Source organism: Cervus elaphus, chromosome 19, assembly GCF_910594005.1.
Source record: "Cervus elaphus chromosome 19, mCerEla1.1, whole genome shotgun sequence".
Lineage (NCBI taxonomy): Eukaryota > Metazoa > Chordata > Mammalia > Artiodactyla > Cervidae > Cervus > Cervus elaphus.
Window position 1 is genome coordinate 77,294,389 of NC_057833.1, and position 26,442 is coordinate 77,320,830.

Below are 26,442 nucleotides of genomic sequence, written 5' to 3' on the forward strand. Positions count from 1 at the left end.
TATGACCCTGTGACTGCCACATTAAAAATCCATCCTACGATTAGCCACTAATCTGCTGAAAAAGATTTCTGGGTTCTAATACCTTTAGATGCTACCTCTCCTAGGAAAAATCTGTTTCTTCTCTTTAAGAGAAGACTGGAATATTCTAAAATCACAGTAGTTTAACTCAAAACATTTGCTTTCTCTCAGCAGGTATATTTTAAGCAGAGTACATGTGTGTATTTTGCATAGGGATTTTTTTTTCAGCATCTCACAAAACTCATCAAATAAGCAGTTACTTAATCTATATATTTTTTAAATAGGTACTCTATAAAGTCATCTTGGCACCTCGATTCAGCTGGCTTCCATAGTCCCCTTTTGGCGCAGAAGGCGTCAGGAATAATGGTCCATGTGTCTTCATCAGACTTTTAGAAAAAGTTCAATACCATGTTGTGTTCTTTATTGCCTTTAGGAAGAGCCTATTAATTCTCCCTTCATCTCCTGTTAGAGGAGGAATAGATACTGAATGCTTTAAACCTTTCACACCCAAGAGTGGATCCCTGAAGATTTGCCATAACACAAATCAAAAACAAAATGTCACATTCCCTTGGTTTAGTCAAACTGCCACACTCCAGAATCCAGTGTCCCCAGTGCAAGTCAGCTTCCATCTGCATCAGGTCACTGATATAATAAGACAAATCACCTGCCCTGGAATTACTTCCTCAGATGGTTCCTAATTGCAAATCCTATGCTTTATTTTCCCACATATGTAAAGCATTCTTTGTGCTCTCCTGTATGTTAAAATTCTTGGATTTCTTTAAATCACACCTTTGATAAGTTGCAGTGTTGTCTGAATTACTGGTGGCATTTCTCTCTTTTTCAGTTCCTCCCAAGTTTGTGGTTCAACCACGGGACCAGGACGGGATTTATGGCAAGGCTGTCATCCTCAATTGCTCAGCTGAGGGTTACCCTGTACCCACCATCGTGTGGAAATTCTCTAAAGGTATGAGGTCACTTGGTTTGCTTCTTATCTATCAAACATATGGTATATTCTATAGCAGTGGTCCCCAGCTATTTTGGCAGGAAGAACCAGTTTTGTGGAAGACAGTTTCTCCATGGACTGGGCTGGGGTGATGGTTTCGGGAAGATTCTAACGTGTTACATTTACTGTGCACTTGATTTCTATTACTATTACATCAGCTCCACCTCAGGTCACCAGTCCTAGAGGTTGGGACCCCTGTTTTAAAAGGCCAAAAATGAGCATTTCTTCCAAAGATGTTTCTCACAAATATATCCATCCTCACCTCCAACAAGGGTGTCTGTCCTTCGTGTACACCCCTGGTAACCACCTGAGTGTTTTCATTTGGGCCATGGAGTGTTGTTGTATCACAGGGCCTTGGAAAGACCACATTGGGGAGGCAGGTTATTCATGGACAGTTTTAGCACCTGTGGAAGCTCTCGGTTGACCACCTATACTAGACAACAGTGATCTGCTTGGAGACCCCATACACATGGAGAAACAAATATAAACTGTCAGAATTACTCATTGTTGGAAATTGCTGCTGCTGCTAAGTTGCTTCAGTCGTGTCCGACTCTGTGCGACCCCATAGATGGCAGCCCACTAGGCTCCCCCGTCCCTGGGATTCTCCAGGCAAGAACACTGGAGTGGGTTGCCATTGCCTTCTCCAATGCATGAAAGTGAAAAGTGAAAGTGAAGACGCTCAGTCGTGTCTGACTCTTAGCGATCCCATGGACTGAAGCCTACCAGGCTCCTCCATCCATGGGATTTTCCAGGCAAGAGTACTGGAGTGGGTTGCCATTGCCTTCTCTGAAATTATTTCCCCAGTATTTAGATAAGTAAAGTTAGGTGTCTTTAGAAGATTAAAATAGAACTACAGTTTGTTTTATTTACCTAGATAACATAAATATAAAACATCACCTGGGTATTACCTTCTTAAAAACAAACTTTCACCCTTAATCATGCTTTCTCTTCAAAGGCACTGCATAATTTCCCAGTATTAAGGTAACATTGTAAACATTACATAAATAAAAATGGGCAGTGTGGAAACTAATGGAAGAACCATTCTAGACATGGTAAAAATCATTTTTGTCTATTTTATCATCTTTTCTAGGAAAGTTTCCTTAACTCTTTGTTGCTGCTGCTAAGTCACTTCAGTTGTTTCTGACTCTTTGCGACCCCATGGACTGTAGCCCGCCAGGCTCCTCTGTCCATGGGATTCTCCAGGCAAGAATACTGGAGTGGGTTTCCACTTCCTTCTCCAGAGAATCTTCCTTGCCCAGGGATTGAACCTGATCTCCAGCACTGCAGCATTGCAGGCAGATTCTTTACCATCTGTGCCACCAGGGAAGCCCTTTTCCAGGAAGCTTTCCTTAACTGTGCTTATGAATGTTTTGGAAATTCTCTTTCCTTTCTCATTCAGATGTCTTAATCCAGTAACTTATTTATTAAGCAGTTGAGGGCCAATATGTACCAATAGGATAAATAAGAAAGCAACAATAAGTAAATAATGGAGTTTTTTCTAACAATCTAAGGCTTAACATACGTAGCATGTTGCTCTTTCTTATGGAAGTAACAACAGTTGAAGAAAATAAATGGCATTCTTGCCACACAGTTGGCTTGAAAGTATTTCCTTTAGGGAGAAGGAGAAGAGGGAGGAAAGAGAGGGATAGACACCATTTGGTTAGGGGCAGAATCAATTAAATTTGTTTAAATCCCTTAGGTTACTGCCCTGTAGCATGCCACATACATTGTCCATATGAAAAACTGTTTATCCCAGAATAAAATCCTGTTATTCAGAATATCTTCCCACATCCCTTTTTATTTGGGGCCATGCTTATAGCCGAATGTTGCATTACAAGGAAACAAACAGCATCCATTTGATTTATTGTAGTTTATATAGGTGTGCTGGGAGCTTCCCAGTGTCACAGTGGTAAAGAATCCACCTGCCAATGCAGGAGACACAGGAGACTCGAGTTCTTTCCCTTAGTTAGGAAGATCCCCTGGAGAAGGAAATGGCAACACATCCCAGTATTCTTGCCTTGCCTGAAAAATTCCATGGACAGAGGAGCCTGGTACGATACAGTCCATGGGGTAACAGAGAATCGGACACGTCTGAGCACCTGAGCTCACCGCACAAGATGCCATGACCACACTGAAGACTCTTGGTCTGAACTGGACCAGGACACATCGGAAGGTGTCAGGGCAGCGTGCACACCAACCAGTAGGATGCGGCTGTGTGCGTCTTGCACCCTTGCCAGCTCGATAATATCCTTTTCTCCCTAAACTTCACTATGTGATGGGTGAATGGTTTAATTTACAAATGTACATTACTAATGATGTTTGCAATATTTTATCCTTTGTTTACAGACCATTTCTGTGTCCCCTTTGGGGAATTTCTTATTCATGTTACTTGCACACTTATCTCCATATCTCATCTATTTATAAGAAGGTTTTTCATAGATTAAATAACCCTGTGTCTGTTATGAGTGTTACAGACATCTAATGCCTTCCCATCACTGGTGTGCAAGTTAAATTATAAAAGCCTTTTTCTCTTTGAACTTTGTATACAATTTAAAATCATTAAAGAAAAATTAACAATTGCAGCAAATAATTTTTTTAAAGTTAAAATTCCCCTTTAAATACATCATTTAAAGATAATCAAAGATGAATACTGTGAACACTTTTACCTAGCTTTTCAGACCTGTCCCCTGGCAAATATACATATATAGATCTGTAGATAAACATATAATTTGGGGTCTTTAAAAAATTGCAGGCATATTCTTCTTCCTGACCCATAATCTTTCTTCAGTTCACAATAGGCAATGAATGTCTTTCCAGGGCAGCAAATATGGATTCAGTGTGACTTTATAATGTTTCTGTCGAGTTTACAGTCATACATCAATAAGTACATCTAAGTTCTCTTGCCTTTCTTAGAACTGAATTCAGTGACTTAATGCCACATGGGTTTACTACTTTCTCCAGCAGATCTTCCCAACCGAGGATCAGACTGGGGTCTCCTGCATTGCAGGCAGATTCTGAGCCACCAGGAAAGCCGGATCATAAGAGGAGCTGGGTATAGCTAGGTCAGGAGTAGTTTTTCTCCCATCAGTCATGAGGGACCCATGCTGTTAACATTTGTCTCTTCTGCCATTCTTCCAAAGCATTGGCCACCATTAATCAGTGACCATTAGGCCTGGTGGCCACTTCCACATTCCATGGAGAAGCAAGAGCAGAGAGAGAGGGCTGCCACAGCCACCTGAGTCAGCTCCCTCTAAGGGCCTCTCCAGAATGTGTCATAAATTGCTTCTGCTCACATCTCACCAGTCTGTTCGCCCCTCACCATGGGTGTCTGCAGGCTGTGTTACAGCTAAGTACGGCCATCGTGACTGCAACCCTAGCTATTTCACTAAGTAAGAAGAGAAGGTAGAGGCTTAGCAACCAGGTGTGCCCAGCACTACTGTTGGATATTGTGTTTGTTTTCTCCAGATGTTCACTGTTATTAAAATGTCACAGTGACTTCCATCTCATTGATCTCTGTGTATGTGTTTAATTTTTTCTCTGTGGATAAACTTCTATAAGTAGAATTACTGGTTCAAAGAGTAAGCAATTTCTATTTCCATACGTACTGGCCACTTGTCATCATTTTGCTCATTTATACTCCTTCCTGCAGTTTATAGTACTGTCTGTTTCTTATGATGAAAATATTACTGCATATTATTATGCTTGGTTTTTTAATATTTTCAATATAATGGGGATATTGTATATTATTATTTTATGTATGCAAATGATAAAGATGTGTCTTAAGAAAAATTTAGTCTTGCTTATGGAATGTGTTTCCCATAATCAAATAGTCACTAAGATCATAAGTGCAGTTCCCCTATATGTGACCAACAAAAAATGAAGAAAAATATAGATTCAAGCTGTTTCTCTGAGAATTTCAACAATTTAATCCTGAGGCTGCAGAATTCCAGAGTAAATTGCAGTGGTTTAAGGGCAGCTATTACAGAAATGAAACAGTCTTTGCTGAAAAATAATGTTATTACATTTTTTGACCTTGGGTCTGGATACGCAACATCTAAGATATTCAATCCTGTTTCCCGATTTTTTTTTTTTACATGAACAAACAAAACCTCTTGTCTAAAGGAGATTTGGGGGGAAAAAATCAAGGTTTAATACTATGGTGGGCCTCACCTGTGTGTCCAGAAATCTGTAGCTAAGCAAATGTATGTCATTTATTGTGGAGGAAATGGGTTTCAATTGCTGTCCTGGGGACTGGGACATCCCCTTTTTAGCTGCTGAGGGGTAAAGAGGGGCTGCTGATGCAAGAGATAACTGATGCTCCGGCCCGTGGGTTGCCTGACATCTTTTGCTCTGTAGTGTTAGTCACTGAGTCATGTCCGACTCTTTGCGACTTCAAGGACCACAGCCGGCCAGGCTCCTCTGTCCATGGGATTCTCCAGGCAAGAATACTGGAGTGGGTAGCCATGCCCTTCTCCAGGGGATCTTCCTGACCCAGGGATTAAATCCATGTCTCCTGTATTGCAGGCAGATTCTTTACTGTCCAAGCTCTCTGGCTGCCCACAAATAGGGTTGTGCTGACCTCTAGGGAAGCTTGGATTGTAGGAGGTTCCAAGGGCAAGAGTCAGAACACATCTGGTATAGGGGATGAGAGAGCTATAGGGAGTAATTTACATTTAAAATAGGGTTATCAGAGAAGACCCCATAGGAAGGTAATGTTTGAGCAGAAACTTAGAAGAAATCGCAGACAAGCCACATGCACATCTGCAGGGAGCTCTGAAGGTCAAGGGACCAAAACCAACAACAGAAGTGGGCTTGTACCTGGAATGTTCCAGAAGAACCAAGGAGGACACGGAAGCCGGGTCCTGTCACTCACTGTGGGATGAGTGCAAAGACGTTCTGGAGGTCGCAGCAGGTCAGATGGGTGGTTTCAAAGGTGTGGTTTCACCTGGGGGCAGTGGGATCAGCATCACCGTGACAGCAGCGCTGTCCCTTCTTCCCCTGCCCTGTGGCCTCCAGAGCTATTGGCATTATCAGGAGATGCCGTGTGCTCTGCCTAGGGTTTTCAAAGGACCCCACTGGCCCTGCTGTTGAGAGCAGCCTGTGTGGGGGGCTGGAACTGTAGCTGGAGATCCAGTGGGAGGCCTTTGCTGTCATGTGGCATGGATGAGCTGGCCAGGAGGGACAGGTAGTTGATTTCTGAATCGATCTGGCTGGTGGACCAGATGGCGGAGAGAAAGGCAGTCAAACAGGATGCCTGGGTCTTCAAGAGTAGTGGAGGTACCACTTTCTGAGACGGAGAATTGCCTGGAATCAATACTAGAAGTTCAATCCTCACTCTCAGTAGAGATGACCCAACTCCCAATAGTATTAATATAAGCAATGATACATTTTCCAAGTATGCTAATTTTTTTAATCGATGAATGCTTTCTCTAGGTCAGGTCTCATTCCTTCCACGTTCTGCTCAGCCACTGCATGCCCCACTCTGGCATCACCTCAGTTCTATGTGAAATCGAGCCCCTGTTCGTCACTGGTCCATCAGCTATAAACAGTTTTTCCAATGAGGAATATTCCAAGTTCTTTCTTCGCAATAGCTTGCATCTTACCTTTTTGCACATAAAGTGAGTTTAGCCGGTGGCAGGTGGGAGCTGGTATTATTTTCTGGGAGGGAACAGAAGTTGCCTGATTTCTCCTTAGAAAAGACTTCTTTTTGCCTGCTTGCACAAAAGAGCTGATTTTGAAGTTCAGCGCTTCCCTTGTAACTCAGTTGGTAAAGAATCTGCCTGCAATGCAGGAGACCCAGGTTCGATTCCTGGGTTGGGAAGATTCCCTGGAGAAGGAAATGACAACCCACTCCAGTATTCTTGCCTGGAGAATCCCATGGACAAAGAAGCCTGGCAGGCTAAGGTCCATAGAGTTGGAAAGAGATGGACATGACTGAAATGACTAAGCACATAAATGTATGGTTTTGCCCTGATGTTATTCATGTGGGGTCATTATCCCCCAGATGGGGCGTGCCTGTTAAATATGTAGATTCAAATCATCTTTTATGTAAGAAAATTCATCTTGAATCATGTCTGCAATTATTTGTTTTCCTTTATGCTTTGCGTGTGTGTTTGTGTAACTTCAGAGTTTATTTCATGTCACAGAAAGTACACCAACTAAGATAATGGAATGAACAGATTTCACTCTCAGAGAAGATAAGAGTTACCTGGCACTCATTTGAGTTGTTTGAGGGTTAGTTAGGGTGCAGAAGTCATCTTTTTTGCAACATTTCAACAAAGTTGTGGAATTGTTTTCCAGATTTGTTGCCAGGTGTTTTTGGAAACCTTTTATGGTGTTTAGTAGATTTCTGTCTTTGATCCTTTGAGATCAGGAAGTCTTGGCTCTTTTTAGCAGGTATTACAGCAACCTGGGTCTCCATTATGATGTCACTGGATCCCTTCCACCTATCTTCCAGAGACTGTGGCTTAGCTGGTAAAGAATCCACCTATAATGCGGGAGACCTGGGTTTGATCCCTGGGTTGGGAAGATCCCCTGGAGGAGGGAAAGGCTACCCACTGCAGTATTCTGGCCTGGAGAATTCCATGGTCACACAACTGAGTGACTTTCACTTCACTTCACTCCCATTTTAATTTGCTTGATATTTTTTTCATGTCTATTCTCTTGTCTTTCCTCGCACAAAATCTGTTCTCTGTGCTCTGTCCAAATTTGCCTGTGTTTTTGTGATTTTGCTTTTTCCTTTCTTTCTCCAGTTCTGCTAGCTTATTTCCTTCACTCTTGAGCTCCTGCTTCACAGACAAGTAGCTATTGTATTCACAGATTTCATCTCTATCATGGCATTTTTCTGAGAAGATTTCATTGTCTAATTTCTCTTTCTGTTTTATTCTTCCATCTTCCTCATAGTATCTTTGCCAGATGCTAGCTTCCTAGCATCAATTGTGAAATGATCAATTGTGAAATGATTGCAATTGTATGGTAGCTTGAGCATTCTTTGGCAATGCCTTTCTTCAGGATTGCAATGAAAACTGACCTTTTCCAGGCTTGTGGCCATTTCTGAGTTTTCCAAACTTACTTCAGCAACATTATCTTTTAGAATTTTAAGTAGCTCAGCTGGAATTCCACCACCCCCACCAGCTTTGTTTGTAGTAATATTTCATAAGGCCCACTTGACTTCACACTCCAGGCAGTCTGGCTCTAGGTAAGTGACCACACCATCATGGTTATTTGAATGATTAAGACTTTTTCTGTATAGATCTTCTGTGTATTCTTGCCAACTCTTCTTAATCTCCTCTACTTCTGTTAGGTCCTTGCTGTTTCTGTCCTTTATTGTGCCCATCTTGGCATGAAATGTTCTCTTGGTATCTCAGATTCTCTTGAAGAAATCTCTGTTGTCATCATTATCATCATTGTTGTCATCGCCTCAGCTCACACAGTGAGCCAATTGTCCTAAAATTGTTTATTGAATAACCCAACCTTTTATCACTGTCTTGAATTCCTTTATAGTCTATGGAAAAAATATGTCTGCTGAAGTCTGTTTTATCCTTCCCTACTTGCACTGTCTGTCTGGCATCAGAACCATGCATACTAGAGGTCTATCGCTTCCTACTACCTATTAATATCTCATATAGCACTCCTCCCCTCACTAATTTTCTTTTTTCAAAAATTTCAAAAGTTTTTCAAAAATTCTCTTTCTTCAAAAATTTCAAAAATCTATCCATATGATAGATTTATCATATGGATTTGTATTTGTATGTTTCTTCTAGTTGAATGTTAGGCTAATTCTATCAAGTTTAAAAAAATTATTCTGAAAAATCTGGGAGAATGTAGGCAATTTAAAAGTTAGCATGGAGACTCTCAAGATCATTAAACTCTTGAACCTTCCCAGACCATATCATGGATAGCCTTTGCATTTATTTAAATCTTCTTATGTCCATTATTATTTTATTGCTCTCTTACTATGGTGTGTGGAGTGAGTATTTATAAGCTTCTGCCTACTGTTCACTTCAATCCTCTTTGGTTTTCTGGGTGGAACAGAATTATATCTAGAGACAGTGCTTCCTGATTCTCTGCAACTGTCCTTGTCTTTCTTCTCTAAACAAGGGAAAAGTGGTCTTTAATTTGGGGGATTCCTATTTTCCTCCACTCTCTAGCACATACAGAGGCTGCAGTGCGATGGAATGCCCCCCCTCCTTTCCTGCCCATTTCTCCTTTCCCCTCCCCATGCCCTTCCTTAGCTGTAGCACATTTGTTGTTCAGTCACTAAGTCATATCCGACTCTTTGTGACCCCATGGGCTGCAGCATGCCAGGCTTTGCTGTCCTTCACTATCTCCTAGAGTTTGCTCAAACTCATGTCCATTGAGTCAGTGATGCCATCCAACCATCTCGTCCTCTGCTGTCCACGTCTCCTCCTGCCCTCAGTCTTTCCCAGTATCAGGGTCTTTTCCAATGTGTCAGCTCTTCGCGTCAGGTGGCCAAGTATTGGAGCTTCAGCATCAACCCTTCCAGTTTCCTTAAGGATTGTCTTGTTTGATCTCCTTTCAGTCCAAGGGACTCTCAAGAGCCTTCTCCCAGAACCACAGTTTGAAAACATCAATTCTTTGGCACTCAGCCTCCTTTATGGTCCAACTCTCACATTCATACATGACTACTGGAAAAACCATAACTGACTATACAGACCTTTGTCGACAAAGTGATGTCTCTGCTTTTTAATATGCTGTCTAGGGTTGTCATAGCTTTTCTTCCAAGGAACATGAGACCAAAGCTTCCTCGACTCCAACTTTCCCTGGAGACACCTAAGAACCCAGTGCTATTTGGTGCACAATAATCTTGCTTTTGCTCAGGCATCTCCCTCTGTCCCCAAAATGCTGCTGGAGGTTGATCTTCCCTACTCACATGGTGCATTCTACCATGTGAATAAGGGACATCTTGGCTGTCCCTTACTTTCACGGTCCCAGAATTGTCCTCTTCTGCTTGGTGTCAACCCACCTACCAAAACCCTCCCATGTGGCCACAGACTCTTTTATTTTCTCTTTATTTTTAGAAATGTAAAAGCACACCTTTATTATCTCATGATTTTTGTGAGTTAGGAGTCTGGGCACATCTTAGCTGGGTGCACAGTTTTGGAATCTCTCACAGAGTTACAGTTGCTGGCCGAAGCTGTGTCTCATCTGAAGGTTCAACTGGGGGAGGATCTACTTGCAGCTTCAGATGGTGGTCAGCAGAAGCTATAGATTCTTTGTCAGGGCCCACAGGGACTTGAATCTTTTGTTTAGAAATCCACAGGAAAAACATCTGACACTGGCAACACTTCTCTGGATATTTCTATTCGGTGTGTTCAATTACTTGAAAGTGAAAGTGTTAGTTACTCAGTCATGTCTGACTTTTGCAACCCCATGGACTATACCCTGCCAGGCTCCTCTGTCCATGGAATTCTCCAGGTAAGAATACTGGGGTGGGTAGCCATTCCCTTCTCCAGGGAATCTTTCCAACCCAGGGATGGGAACTGGGTCTCTCACATTGCAGGCAGACTCCACCATCTGAGCCACCAGTGAGGCTCATTTCCTTACTGAGAAAACATATGTACTCAATACACCTGGTTAGACTGCTCAGGTGAGCACTCTGGAGCCTCCTCCTACCCCAGGGCTTGCTCTGGAATGTCTCATCTTGCTCTTGCTCACATCTTCTCTCCCAAGGTCAAGGTGACATCAGGGGACCCTCCACAGTCCCCAAGGCCTCTGTCTCCAAATGCCATGAAGAACCGGTAGCATGAGACAAGCTCAAGTTCTCAAGCACCTTGATTTTAGGACATGTTTGCTAGCAATGCCTGTTCCAAACCTCCCTGGTGAGTTGACCAAGACCACCCCTTCCTCAGCAGTGGAGAGATCTAACCCCTCACCCCAGAGATCCCCTGCTTTCCATTCAAACTATATGTCTTGATGGGGGCAAATAACCAAGAGACCCCCTCCCCCAAAACACTCCCTTAAACTAGATGTTCCTCATTTCCCTTCTAGGAAAGCAGGAAATTTCCTACTGAAATAACTCAGTGTGGGGGTAGGTTCTTATAGCCCAGCCAGGATTAACCTCAATTCTCTGGTTCCCAAAAGTTCCTTCCAAACTTTGGTCCCTTAATCCTTATCACTGTACCCTTGGAGGGTTGACTCTGCTCCTGACCTCGGGCTTGAGCCTGCTTCTTATTTTAACCTCCAAGGCATTTAGCTTCATTTCTTTACTCTTGTGGCCACATACACTGTGTCTTGAATGCCAGCTCACAGCCTTTGCTCAGAACAAGTGTCACTTTCATACCCCTGTCCTGGAAATTGGATCTCTGCCTTGGTCATCTGCTTGGCGTTTGGTCTTCTCATCCTGTCTCACCTCCCTGCCTGTCTGTCTGTCTAGCTGTCTGATTACTACCTAGAGCTTTAACCCTGCCTGCTCCCAGACTCACCACCTCAGGTTAGGATGTGCCAAGTCTCCATCTCCATGCATCCAGACTCTTTGGTCCATTGATTTCCTGGACCTGCAGGCATCCTCCTGGATTTTTCCAGCAGCACCTGCTCCAAACCCCTGAACCAGACACATCAAGGCTATGTAGTCACATTTTTCATCCAGTACTCCTTGTACCCACTAACATGCAAATATGACAAGCTATATATCTTGAATGAATACAGAGAAAGAGCTCAAAGAATCTAAAAAGGAGAAGGTGACACCTCCCTGGGACAGAAGTGGTGAAAAGAAACCCAACTTTAGGGTCAAGAGTGGTTCCTTCAGGTACAATAAAGGCAGCTCTGCTTCTCTGTTCCAGGTAGAATCAATGGGTCTTATTGAACAATAATGAGTTCTTGGAAAAGGATGGTGAGTGTGTTACTGAAAGGTGGGAGTCCAACTGCTTGCCACTCAAAAGCCAGCAAACAGGCCAGGTTGATGGAAAGGAAAATTTTATTTATTTCAGATGCCACCAGATGAGGTGGGGAGAAGGCAGACATCTGTCCAAAGGTCAACTTCCGCCCAACCCCCACCACTGACAATCAGTGGGCAAGTTCAGTTCAGTTCAGTCACTCAGTCATGTCTGACTCTTTGCAACTCCATGAACTGCAGCACACCAGGCCACCCTGTCTATCACCAATTCCCAGAGTCCACCCAAACCCATCTCCATTGAGTCGGTGATGCCATCCAACCATCTCATCCTTTGTCGTCCCCTTCTCCTCCCGCCCTCAATCTTTCCCAGCATCAGGGTCGTTTCAAATGAGTCAGCTCTTTGCATCAGGTGGCCAAAGTATTGGAGTTTCAGCTTCAACATCAGTCCTTCCAATGAACACCCAGGACTGATCTCCTTCAGGATGGACTGGTTGGATCTCCTCGCAGTCCAAGGAACTCTCAAGAGTTGTCTCCAACACCACAGTTCAGGAGAATCAATTCTTCTGTGCTCAGCTTTCTTTATAGTCAACAGTGGGCAAGAGATTTACAGAATTTATAGACAGAAAAACGGGGCTCCAGGCAGAAACAGCACAGTCAGCTCTGACAGTCATCTTGAAGTTGGTCATCAATGTTCTGACCAGCATCATCTTGATTGTTTTAGGTACAATTAATCTTCAGTTCAAGGGTGATTTGTTTTTAGTTCTTTGAAGTCAATTCTTGGAGTTGTGGCAGCTTATGTCATGGCTACAGTCTGGTCATTGTGTAGTTAACTTCTTCTACCTGGTGGTATTCAGTATCTATAAGATAGCTCACAGGAGATGACTCAGAAAATTACCTATAGCCCTTGAAGAAGGAAGTAAAGGTGCTTGACTTTGCTTATTGGCTACATTATTATTATTTGGTCTCATTTGATGACTGTTTTCCTTTGTTTCTATGTGTTCTCATTTCTCTGATTAAACTTATTCTTTGGCTAAAGGTTTTCCACAGACAAAAGGCAGACTGAGGACATGTGTGGACAAGGACCATAGATAGGGTCCTGCTCTGTTTCAAGCAGAGTAGAGAGGATGAGTGGTCATCGTGTTGTTTTACTTTCTTCCTTATTTGGTAGAATAAAACAACCCGGGATGAATAACTTCTGCCTTCCTCGATGCTAAAATAAGTGTAGTCTCTGGCTCTGGGAGCTGCATCAAGACCACCGTAGACCACTCCCCTGCCAACCCCACACCAAGGAAGCTGCAATTACCCTGAGCCTTGGTAGAGTCACCAGGAAAATGGACTCTTGGTCCATCCTGGGCCCTCTTCTTTTTCTCCACTCCTCTGTCTTCCTTCTTTTTCATTGTCTTTCCCCAGGAACTTTCTAACTTGTCCTCTTGTGGATAGGAATAGCCACACTGAGGACAAATGTTTGGGGATCTCTTTCTCCAGGGAGATGGCAACTGAAAACCTCACACAGTCAACACAGCTGCAAGGGCGCCTCACAGCCCACCATCCCAATACAAAGCTGTGATGGCATCAGCAAAATTCAGCCACTCAGACTTCCTCCAGTATCACATACCCCTTCAGCAAGTACTGAGTCATGTCAGTTCATGGTTCCATTTTCTGGTAATTGAGTGAGAGAACTGTGTTCCCTCTTGATTTAAAAAAAAAAAAAAAGACCCTTGCAGTTTAAGTACAGGGTAAAAGTTATGAAATCAGATGATAAACTAGTGGACCACCAAGTTCTAACAACCCCTGGGCAGGTACTAGTCTAGGCCACCTAAGTTCAGTTGTTTTCATAGGATAGGATTCTTTCGGATAGACATAAAAAGATTAAGGTTTACAAAAGAAGTGATCTTGACACTTTTGAATGCTGGAGAAGATTCTTGAGAGTCCCTAGGACAGCACAGAGATCAAACTAGTCAATCTTAAAGGAAATCAAGCCTGAAAATTCATTAGAAGGATTGATACTGAAGCTGAAGCTCCAATACTTTGGCCACCTGATGCAAAGAGCCAACTCATTGGAAAAGACCCTGATGCTGGGAAAGATTGAAGGCAGAAGGAGAAGGTGGTGACAGAGGATGAGATGGTGAGATAGCATCACTGACTCAATAGACATGAATTTGAGTGAACTCTGGGAGACAGTGGAGGACAGAAGAGCCTGGCATGCTGTAGTCCATGGTGTTGCAAAGAGTCAGACAGGATTTAGTAACTTAACAACAGCAACACAACCTTGATGCTGTCCTAGTGAGGGTGTGATGTTGTATCAGGAAGGAATTTAATACAGAACACTAGATGCATGCATATTTTTAGAAGGAAGGGAGGGAGTCAGCTGCTTTTCAGGAACTTAACAAATGTGGGAACCATTTGCGGTCCCTGCTACCCTAGAATGAAGTGGTAATTTGTTCTGGGCTTGGATGTCTGGTGTCTCCACATGCAGGGACTGGCTGCTTCTAAAGGAGAATTGTGATTTCTCCTTCCTTCCACTTTCCGAGTTGTACTCAGGTGCCTCTCGCTGGTGAAATATAAACTAGAATCATGACAAATCAGCCAAGAAAATGTGCTTCTCAGGCTTCCCATCCCTGGGATTTAGAGAAGAGTTTAGAAGTGCAGCAGTAGCGCTGAGATAGACAGACACTCTCTGATGCAAACATATAGGCAAAATGTGACGAGCGCATTGTGTACCATGATGGAAGCTTCTTTCTTTGGGTTTGGGAATAGCCCCCCAGCCTGAAGTTGGACCCGTGTCTCAGGACTGTGCCTCTGTCCACTTTGGAGTTCTCCTCTAGAACAAGACTCCTAGAACCCAGCCCTCTGTCACTGGTCAAGGGTTCCCTTCTCACAACCACACCTGAAACATGTTCAGCTGCTGTTTTCTGGGCACTTACTCTCTCTGTGTGTCCCATCCTCACCCCATCTTTGTTTCTACTCACTCCCTTCAACCCACCAGCTCTTCTCAGAGCAGGAAGGCCCTCTCCCTGAGAAAGGAAAACAGGTCCCTTCCTCAGGAGAACACCGCTTTCTCCATAAGGTCGAAAGAGACTGTGCTTTGATTCTTTGGTGTAGGAGAGAGATAACATAGAGCTTTGTCATCTAGGCGCAGCCCAGGGAGCAGAAAGCCATATCCTTCCTATTTTGTCCTACGGAAAAATCATCTTTCACCTTCCAGGAAACTCTGAGTGTTCTCATTGACCAGCATCTTCTGGTCCCAGCATATGGGCACTGACGCCCACTTGCATTCATGCAGTCTTGTTCCCTTTTGTGTGAACAATCTATATGGCTTAGAAATGGGTTCTTCCTCCCATTTCATATATGATGACATTAAGGATGCAGACAGAATAAGCTAATACTTGCTCAAGGGCCCAGTTCCTAAGGTTTCAGAGATACCATTAGAACTCAGTTCTGACTGTTGGTCAAATTCTCTCCTTATAGACCAGCAAAGACCTCAAAGGGAAGCAGAGATGAAACTAAGATGGTATTTACTGCTGCCTTCAAAGCAGGCTTACTAGGCAATGCTCGGTTTCTCTTTTTCCACAGTTTTCATCCCCTCAGTTCTTGAAAGTCCTGCTAGGCATAGCTTTTCAATAAATAAGAAGGGTCACGCAGTAGGAACATAACCAGTCATTCAGTGTGTGCCTTACATAATGCGTGAACACTTTCTTTTCATGTAATGGAGCATTAAAATGGTCCCCACTCGACCTCAGCTAGCCACAGAAAACGGACAGATTTTTAATTAATGATTTCTGGTTGCTGTAAGTGTATCTTCTAGCTAATTACCCAAAGTGCTTATGTTATGCTAACAAGATTGCAGATTTTTGAAATAGAGTGTGCACTGTGTTAAATTTTGTTCTTTACGATAATGATGCATCTAAAGTCAATGACCTATAATTCTGTCAAGTCATGGCCAAGTCCACTTTCCTCTGATTGAACCTGTGCTCACCGTTGGAACTGTTGTCCATATGGTGGATGAATGACTCTGTTTAGTATGATCACATTTATAAATGCTATATCCCATCAAATCTGGTTCATTTTCTAGAAAAAAAAAAAGATGTAATGGTATTCAACTGCATTTACATGTTGTCTCTGCCTCCACTAGGATCTTTTAGAAATAAAGAGACTGCTCTCAGTCCACACAGGAATTAATAGATAATCTTTTTCAGCTACTCAACTGAGAAAGCTTAGCAATGAAGCTGAATTGTATTATAACTCTTTACTATAAATGTGCCAAATATTGTGTTTCTCTGGTGAAAATTCTTCAAGGAAAAGAAAGCATTTGTGTTTTTGACATGAACAGTCCTATAAATGCCTCACATTCTATCAGCAATTTTGATCTTTCAGGGCTTTGTAACACATTTTTATATAATTTGTAAATTCCATAGCATTTTCAGATTTCCTGGTTTGCTGCCTTATGGATATATTTTAAAAAATCCTACATTTGGCTGAATTTTCAGGTTGTGTGTATTAATCTAGATCTGGCTCCCAATTTACAGCTTTGAGAAAGGCATCGATAGCCTTTATAGATTTTTTCAAACAGTTTACCAAAATTAAGCACATAAATAAAAATCAAAGTCTTTTCCTCTTTTTAAGTTTCAATAATATTTATCCTTACCATAAAGAACATATTATCCATAAAAAGGAGTTTTATAATTTATGAAACAAGACCTTAAAAGATGCAATCAACTTTTATAAGAAAAAAGTATGATCATCTCAATAGATGATGAAAAGGTAGCTGATAATATCCAAAATGCAATCCTGATGGAAACAACATGAAGAAAAATACAGTTTTCTAAAAATAGGAATATAGAATCATTTTTAGGACTCAAAGTGCTTTGGCAAAAGAAGAAAAAGACAAAATCCAGTAGTTCAGTTCAGTTCAGTCGACTGAACTCTTTGTGACCCCATGGACTGGAGCACGCCGGGCTTCCCTGTCCATCACCAACTCCTGGAGCTTGCTCAAACTCATGTCCATCGAGTCGGTGATGCCATCCAACCATCTCATCCTCTGTCGTCCCCTTCTCCTCCCACCTTCAATCTTTCCCAGCATCAGGGTCTTTTCCAGTGAGTCAGTTCTTTACATCAGGTGGCCAAAGTATTGGAGGTTCAGCTTCAGCATCAGTCCTTCCAATGAATGTTCAGTACTGATTTCCTTTAGGATTGACTGGTTTGACCCCCTTGCCATCCAAGGGACTCTCAAGAGTCTTCTTCAACACCACAGTTCAAAAGCATCAATTCTTCAGTACTCAGCTTTCCTTATACTCCAACTCTCACATCCATACATGACTACTGGAAAAACCATAGCCTTAGACTTTTGTTGGCAAAGTAATGTCTCTGTTTTTTAATATGCTGTCTAGGCTGGTCATAGCTTTTCTTCCAAGGAGCAAGCATCTTTTAATTTTATGGCTGCAGTCACCATCTGCAGTGATTTTGGAGCCCCAAAAAGTAGTCTCTCACTGTTTCCATTGTTTTCCCATCTATTTGCCAGAAGTGATGGGATCTTCATTTTTTGAATGTTGAGTTTTAAGCCAACTTTTTCACTCTCCCTTTCACTTTCATCAAGAGGCTCTTTAGTTCTTTTTCACTTTCTGCCATAAGGATGGTGTCATCTGCATATCTGAGGTTACTGATGTATCCAGTAGATACATGAATATAGATAGCAAAGAATATAGACACAGTGTTCACCAAAAAACAAGTACAAATTATTGATGCATTCATTAAAAGATGCTCACTTATCTATAAGCATCCCTTCATAGATCATAGCCTTGTTGTGGCAAAAGGGCTTGTGTAAGTCAATGAAGCTATGCCCTGCAGGGCCACCCAAGATAGATGGGTCAGAGTGAAGAGTTCTGACAAAATGTGATCTACTGGTGGAGGGAAGGGCAAACCACTCCAGCATGCTTGCTACAAGAACCCTGAATAATGTGAAAAAGCAAAAAGATATGACACCAGAAAATGAGTTCCCCAGTTCAGAAAGTGTGAAATTAAAAGATGCTTTCTTCTTGGAATGAAGGCTATGGCAAACCTGGACAGCATAATAAAAAGCAGGTATGTCACTTTGCAACAAAGATCTGTATAGGCAAAGCTATGGTTTCTTCAGTAGTCATGTATGGATGTGAGAGTTGGACCATAAAGAAGGCTGAGCACCAAAGAATTGATGCTTTCAAACTGTAGTTCTGAGAAGACTCTGGAGAGTCCCTTGGACAGCCAGGAAATCAAACCAGTGCATCCTAAAGGAAATCAGTCCTGAATATTCATTACAAGGACTGATGCTGAAGCTGAAATTCCAATCAGGTCACCTGATGCAAAGAACTGACACCTTGGAAAAGACCCTGATGCTGGGAAAGATTGAAGATAAAAGGAGAAGGGGGTGGCAGAGGCTGAGATGGTTAGACAGCATCACTGACTTAATGGACATGAATTTGAGTAAACTCTGGGAGACACTGAAAGACATGGGAGTCTGCCGTGTTGCAGTTCACGGGGCCTCAAAGGGTCAGACGTGACCTAGTGACTGAATATCTATAAGCAAAAGCAAAAAATAATACAAAAATCAGTAAAATCAGGTAAATTAAAATAATGAGATATAAACCATATTGATGAAGATCAAAAAGAGTAATAGTGCACATGTCTGAGGAAAAAATGAACCCCAGCCAGTGGAAATAAAATAGCTCCATCTTTTACTAAGCAACTTAACAATACATTTCAACACTCAAAGATACAGAATTCCACTCCAAGGATTTACTAAAGATCCCCCTTTCCACTATATCTTTCTGCTGATGAACTGATTGATAAGCAGAGAGGTTCGCTGAAACATGGCCCTTATTCTTGTGGAATAGGAAAGATGTAAAGTCAACTAGCATTAAATGATTAAATAATTAGAACAGAAATTAGAAAAAACAAGCAGCAATAGTGTGTACATAGTCTATGCCCTACCACAGTTTAAGAATTTAAATGTCTCTAGCACCTTATGAAGGAAGAACTATCCTTTTTACAGGTAAGGACACTGAGGAACTGAATGCTTTCCTGCTTACCTAGTTTCTTACAGTGTACTGGGGATTGGTTGCTGTGTAACAGATCACCCCTAATCGTAGTGACTTAACAATAATAATGCATGCTTACAATCTTCCGGTTTCTCTGGGGCAGGAATCTGAGTGTGGCTTAGTTAAGCCCTCTAGATTAAGGTCTCTCCGCACTGCAGACAGTTTCCGGCCAGGGATACAGTCATCTCAAAGTTCAAGCCCACTTGTGTGGTTGAGGGCAGGATCCAGCTTCTCACAGAACTTTGTTTGAAGAAAACCCTCGAGGCAATCTCTCAGTAGGGAGGCTTACAATATAACAGCTCACATTTCCCCAGGGTGAGGGTTCTGACCTGAGAGAGAGAAACTGACAAAAGAGGACACCATCTTTTGTAACCATAGCAAATTGTCCTGGATCTGCCACATTGTGGATGCTTAGTAATTGGACAATAAACACTATTTTGTAAAGACAAAGCACAATTTTATATGTGCTTAAAGGAGAAAAGGCCAGTTTTTATTCCAATCCCAAAGAAAGGCTATGCCAAAGAATCTTCAAACTACTGCACAGTTGCAGTCATTTAACATGTAGCAAAGTAATGCTCAAAATCCTTCAAGCCAGGCTTCAACAGTACATGAACCAAGAACTTCCAGATGTACAAGCTGGATTTAGAAAAGGGAGAGGAACCAGAGATCAAATTGCCAACATCCGTTGGATCATAGAGAAAGGAAGAGAATTCCAGAAAAATATCTACTTTTGCTTCATTGACTATGCTAAAGCCTCTAATTGTGTGGATCACAACAAACTGGAAAATTCTTGAACAGATTGGAATACCAGACCACCTTACCTGTCTCCTGCAAAACCTGTATGCACGTCAAGAAGCAACAGTTAGAACCAGACATGGAACAAAGGACTGGTTCCAAATTAGGAAAGGAGTCAAGGCTGTATATTGTCACCATACTGATTTAACTTATATGCAGAGTACATCATGCAAAATGCCAGTCTGGATGAAGCACAAACTGGAATCAAGATTGCTGGGAGAAATATCAATAACTTCAGATATGCAGATGACACCACCTTTATGGCAGATATTTTCATTAATCATCAAACATCTGTTTAAATATTCTGTGAATATTCATATGAATTAAGTTTTAAATAATTAATATTGTGTGTGTTTCGGTTGTAATTTTTCATGTTGTACATTTTGATCATTTTTTGGTCTATTCCCAAGGAGGAAAAGATGTAGGAATAAGAATAATTTTGTTCATTTCATCTTACTTTATAAAACAGTAGCTGATACTGAAAAAGTAACACTGAAAGTATTCGGTTGACCAAAATATTTGTTTGCATTTTTCCATGACTATTGCATGACATCTTTCCAAACAAACTTTTTGCAAACTCAACATTAGAAACTACTATAATGTTTTTTTCATTCCTGATTTTGAATTATTTATAAATAAGATGAATTAAAACCATTTATCTATTAGAATGATGTTATGAAAGGCTGTCTAAGCCACCACAGAAATCTCTTTCATACATTATATATGAGATAAAGAACTAAAGCAGATGTGTGAGTATTGTTAGTATATACCACTCCTTTAACTTTACATCTTTCCATATGGACTGCCCTGATAGCTCAGTTGGTAAAGACTCTGCCTGCAAAGCAGGAGACCCTGGTTTGATTCCTGGGTTGGGAAGATCCGCTGGAGAAGGCGTAGGCTACCCACGCCAGTATTCTTGGGCTTCCCTTGTGGCTCAGCTGGTAAAGAATCCACCTGCAATGCGGGATACCTGGGTTCAATCCCTGGGTTGGGAAGATCCCCTGGAGAAGGGAGAGGCTACCCACTCTGTTCTGGCCTGGAGAATTCCAAAGAGTCGGACATGACTGAGTTACTTTCACTTTCACTTACATCCATATACTTTTTTTTTTTTTTTATCAGTGATACCTTTAAATCAGATGTCAGCAAACTGAGCCACAAGTCAAATCCTGCTCAAAACCTGCTTTTGTAAATAAATGTTATTGAAACATGACTGTGCTGATTTATATATTTGGCTTCTTCCGTAGTTCAATGAGTAAAGAGTATGCCTCCAGTGCAGAAGACCTGGGTTCGATTCCTGGGTCGGGCAGATCCCCTGGGGAAGGAAATGGCAACCCACTCCAGTATTCTTGCCTGGAGAATCCCATGGACAGAGAAGCCTAGCAGGCAACAGTCTATGGGATCACAAGAGTCGGACACGACTGATCAACTTAGTACCCACATACATGTATTTTCTATCACTGCTTTCATGCTTCAGTGACAGAAATAAGTAATGTCACAGACTTGCAAACATAAAATATTTGTGACAGCTTGCAAACCATAAAATATTTGTTCTTTGGCCTGTTACAGAAAAAGATTTCCAGTCACTGAAAATATTGAGAATTTCTATCCATGAACACGGTATAATGCTCTGTCTCCATTTATTTAGGCTTTCTGTAATTGTTAGCAACAACTTTTGCAGTTTTCAGCAGGCCAGTCTTGCACTTATCTTGTTAAAATGTATCTCTAAATATTTCATGCTTTAATGCAACATTATTTCTTTTTAAAAATTTCAGTTTCCAATTGCCTGTTACATATATAGATACAATTAGCTTTAAATTTTATATTTTGATATGTCCATGTGTTCTATGACTTTGCTAAACTCACTTATTTTTCTAGCAACTTAAAAAGGCACTTTTGATCATATATAAATAATTCTGTCATCCATGAAGGAAGGCAGTTCTATTCTTCTTTCCTAATATATGTGTACTTTATTTCTTTTACTTTTTCTATTGCTCTTGCTAGAATCTTCAGAATAATCTTGAATAAAAAGGTAAAGACCAGAGCTTCTTGTCTCTTTCTTGATCTTTGGTGGAAAATAATTCAGTTTTTACAGTTGAGTAAAAAAATGATGCTAACTGTGAGTTTTTTGAAATCTTTTCTCAAGTTATTCCATTTTACAACTAGTTTACTATGAGATTTTTATCAGGGTCTTATCAAATTGTTGAATTCTATAAAATGTTTTTTATTCTTTCTTTGTATTCATTCAAGTAATCATATTGTGCTTCTTGTGTTGGTCTGTTGATATGAAGAATTTCATTGACTAATCTTTGAATTTAAGCCAACTTTGCATTCCTAGATTAAGTTTCATTTGGTCATGACATTTTTTTTTTTTTATATGTTGATAAACCTAACTTGCTAACATTTGGTTAAGGATTTTTATGTGTGGGTTCGTTATGGATTTTGATCAGTGGTTCTAAGGTATTTTTTGATTTTGGTATCGAGATGGTGTTGGCCTCATAAAATCAGTGATAAAGTACATCTTCCTCTTGTATTTTCTGAAAGACTTTGTGTAAAATTGGTATTTTTTTCTTTAAGTGTTAGCTAGCCTCACTAATGAAGCTGTCTGGGCTTTGAGTATTCTTATGGGAGATTTTTAACAATAAATTAAATGTATTTATAGATACAATAAATTAAATGTATCTATATTTTCCAGAGTGTTCTTTGAGAGTTTATTTCATCCCAGAAATTTATTATTTAATATAACTTTTCAAATTTATTGGCACAAAATTATTCCTAATATTTTTCTATTATCCTCTTAATTCAAGTAAGGGCTTCAGTGATAGCCTCTTTCATGATAGTCATTTGTAGCTTATATCTCTCCCTTCTTCTTGATCAGTCCTCATAGAAGTTTATAATATTTTTTTAAGAACTATATTTTTGTTTTATTGATTTTTTTCTTTAGTTTTTTTCTGTTCTCTTATTTCATCAATTTCAGTTTTCCTCTCTATTAATTTCCTTACTTCTCCTAACTTTGGATTTTATTTGCTCTTTATGTAATAGCTTCTGAAGGAGGATCACTGACGTGTCATCTTTTTCCTTTTCCAATACAAACATTAATGCTACAAACTTCCATCTAAGTGTTGCTTTTAACTGCATTCCATGCATTTTGATATATTGTTTTTACATTCTTATTCAACTAAGAAATATATGTATATTTAGAAGATATGTATATATCTTCCAATTATTTTGGTGATTTCTTCTTTGACTCATGAGTTATTTAGAATTGCACTGTTTAATTTTCAAATATTTGAGGTTTTTCCCACATACATTTCTGTTATTGATCTCAATGTTAGCTTTTCTGTGGAACTAGAATATCAGTTCAGTTCAGTTCAGTTGCTCAGTCATGTCCGACTCTCTGAAACCCCATGAACCGCAGCACACCAGGCCTGCCTGTCCATCACCAACTCCCGGAGTCCATCCAAACCCATGTCCATTGAGTCGGTGATGCCATCCAACCATCTCATCCTCTGTTGTCCCCTTCTCCTTCTGCCCTCAATCTTTCCCAGCATCAGGCTCTTTTCCAGTGAGTCAGCTCTTCACATCAGGTGGCCAAAGTATCGGAGTTTCAGCTTTAACATCAGTCCTACAAATGAATACCCAGGACTGATCTCCTTTAGGGTGGACTGGTTGGATCTCCTTGTGGTCCAAGGGACTCTCAAGAGTCTTCTCCAACACCACAGTTCAAAAGCATCAATTTTTCTGCACTCAGCTTTCTTTATAGTCCAACTCTCACATCCATACATGGCCACTGGAAAAACCATAGCCTTTACTAGATGGACCTTTGTTGACAAAGTAATGTCTCTGCTTTTCAATATGCTGTCTAGGTTGGTCATAACTCTCCTTCCAAGGAGTAAGCGTCTTTTAATTTCATGGTTGCAATCACCATCCACAGTGATTTTGGAGCCCAGAAAAATAGTCAGCCACTGTTTCCACTGTTTCCCCATCTATTTGCCATGAAATGATGGGACAGAATGCCATGATCTTTCTGAATGTTGAGCTTTAAGCCAACTTTTTCACTCTCCTCTTTCACTTTCATCAAGAGGCTCTTTAGTTCCTCTTCACTTTCTGCCATAAGGGTGATGTCATCTGCATATCTGAGGTTATTGATATTTCTCCCAGCAATCTTGATTCCAGCTTGTGCTTCCTCCAGCCCAGCGTTTGTCATGATGTACTCTGCATAGAAGTTAAATAAGCAGGGTGACAATATACAGCCTTGACATACTCCTTTCCTATTTGGAACCAGTCTGTTTTTCCATGTCCAGTTCTAACTGTTGCTTCCTGACCTGCATACAAGTTTTTCAAGAGGCAGGTCAGGTGGTCTGGTATTCCCATCTCTTTCAGAATTTTCCACAGTTTATTGTGATCCACATAGTCAAAGGGTTTAGCATAGTCAATAAAGCAGAAATAGATGTTTTTCTGGAGCTAGAACATAATCTGTATTAATTTATCTTATAACATCTATTGAGCTTTTTATTATGGCCCAAAATACTATCTCTCTGGGTAACCGTTCCATGTGCCCTCAAAACCAGCATGGAATCTGCTGCTCTAGGATGCAGAGTTCTATAAATGTCAGTTCAGTCAAAATGATTGATAGTGATGTTAAAGTCGTCTATATTTCAAATATTATTTCTTCTAACCCTATCTTCTTTTTTTGAGACTTTCACTACCCAGTGTTAGAGTATTTGATATTGTTCTACAGCTCTAGGGCAAGTATTCTGCCTTTTTCACTCTTTTGCACTTTTTGTTTTAATTTGTATAATTTCTGTTGGCCTAGCTTCAGGTTCACTGATTATTTTCTCTACCGTATTCAATCTGCTAATTAGATTAAGGAATTCCTTACATCTAATATTGTAGAAATGTTGTTTCTAACACTTTATTTATCTTTCTCTTTTATATGGTTTTAATGTTCTTTCTGAATTCCTTACCTGTCTATGGTTATTAGTCATAGTTGTCAGAAAGTTCTTATTCGATAGTTTCATACTAAGGTTTCAAGACTGTTGATGGTTTCCTCTCTGGTCCTTTTTGCTTGCTTTTTTTTTTTTTTTTTTTTTTGTATCTTACATTTTATTATCTTATAATACTCTGATGCATAAAAGAGTAGAAACAGAATTGAGCTATACTTATTTCCAGTTCTTTACTTCTTCCCGCTTGTATGTCCAGGATCTTGTCCTCTCACTCTCTACCAAACATGAAATTGTTTACATATGCCATAGCTCCTCACTGGGTATTTTAAATTCTTTGCGACTAACTTTACCCAGTTGCCTGTGACTTCTGCTCTGTGATTCATTCCAAGAAAAGTATGCTTTTGTGGATTAACAGTCTCCTTTTGGTGGTTAGAATAGAAGTGATATTCTTTCGTGTCTTTCTCCATCCTTTTCAGAAATGGAATTCTATTTTTTAAATTTGAATTCATTCATATATCTTCTCTAGCAGTTCTCTTTTGATAGAACCCACCTGCTTAGCGATGCTGCTTGCCTTTCAAATTCACTGTGGAGGGTCCCCTTGGATTGGATACATAGTTAACTTCCTTGTCTCTTGGGTGGAGCTGAGACAGGGAAGGGAAGGCACAGCAGCAGTCTCTGCCACTGTGACCTGAAGGACACCAATAAGTAAATGATGAGTTACGGGAGAAGCTACAGGAAGAAGTGTATCCCCTCTCATTTCATTCCCCCAAACGCAAAGTCTGAAGTTCCCCACATGAGTGGGTGACCTCCCACCTGTTCAGGTCCCATGTAGGTTCTGGGGACACAGAAACCAGCAGCTCTTCTCTAGAGCACATATTTGGTCCATGCTTCGGGCTTTCTCCAGAAAGATGGAGTTGTCTTCACCTGTGCGTATTCTCCCCAAATCTTCAGATTCAGATCAGAATACAGAGAAACCTTTTCAGCCGTTCAAGACCTAGACCACACCCTCCTACGTCCCAGAAGGGGGAAAAGCAACATAGCAGTATCATCTGATTCATCCAACTACTGTTTTCCCAGAAATCTCCCTTATCTTCTGTTTTATTATTTCTAAGCTTATTTTTCAAAATAGTTTCATATGGATCTTTTATATGGATAACATTTCTGACCATAGCATAGACATCTGGGCTATATCTCCTTGAATGCAAGCATTTTCAGGTGTTTTAACTATGCTCTGTCTTAGTGCAATGATCTAACATTTATTTAATAACATTAAATGGTATTAATAGTACACTGTATTTCTAGATCACACTTAGAAGGGAAGTTTGCAGTATCGGTATTCTCCTTGTAGTCTCAGATGTGTGCATCATGGGAAGTCTTCAAATGTCCACCCCCTGAAGCACTCTTGTTTACATTCATTTTAAGTCCCTGGGAACACAACAAATTAAGTTAGTTACACATAAGATGTCTACTTCTGTAGTCATTCTACTGTGATTTCTGTGAATAATTTATCAACCAGTTAAGGCTCATCAAATCTGGCTTTTTATGTTGAAACTATCTGTAAGGTCTCTTACTGTTTATCTCAACATTTGAAATGCTATCATTTTAAATAAACATGTTTCTCCCTAAACAAGAATTTCATTATCAGAAGAAAGAAAAAAACTCTTGGCATATCAGGTGCCTGTCCTCTCGGATGTGTGTTTAGCATCTGTCACTTCTCCTTTGTCTGATGACCTTGAGTTTATTGTCTCCCTGTATTTA

At 40.7% G+C, this 26,442-nt stretch overlaps 1 protein-coding gene across 1 annotated transcript in view; it reads left to right on the plus strand.

The window, feature by feature from the left end:
* The window catches only part of DSCAM (DS cell adhesion molecule), an 823,896-nt gene that overhangs the window by 574,440 nt on the left and 223,014 nt on the right, over positions 1 to 26,442 (plus strand). The window contains exon 10 of the mRNA XM_043875189.1: positions 863 to 982. Within this exon, the coding sequence (XP_043731124.1) occupies positions 863 to 982 (120 nt within the window). The remainder of the gene's footprint in view (positions 1 to 862; positions 983 to 26,442) is intronic.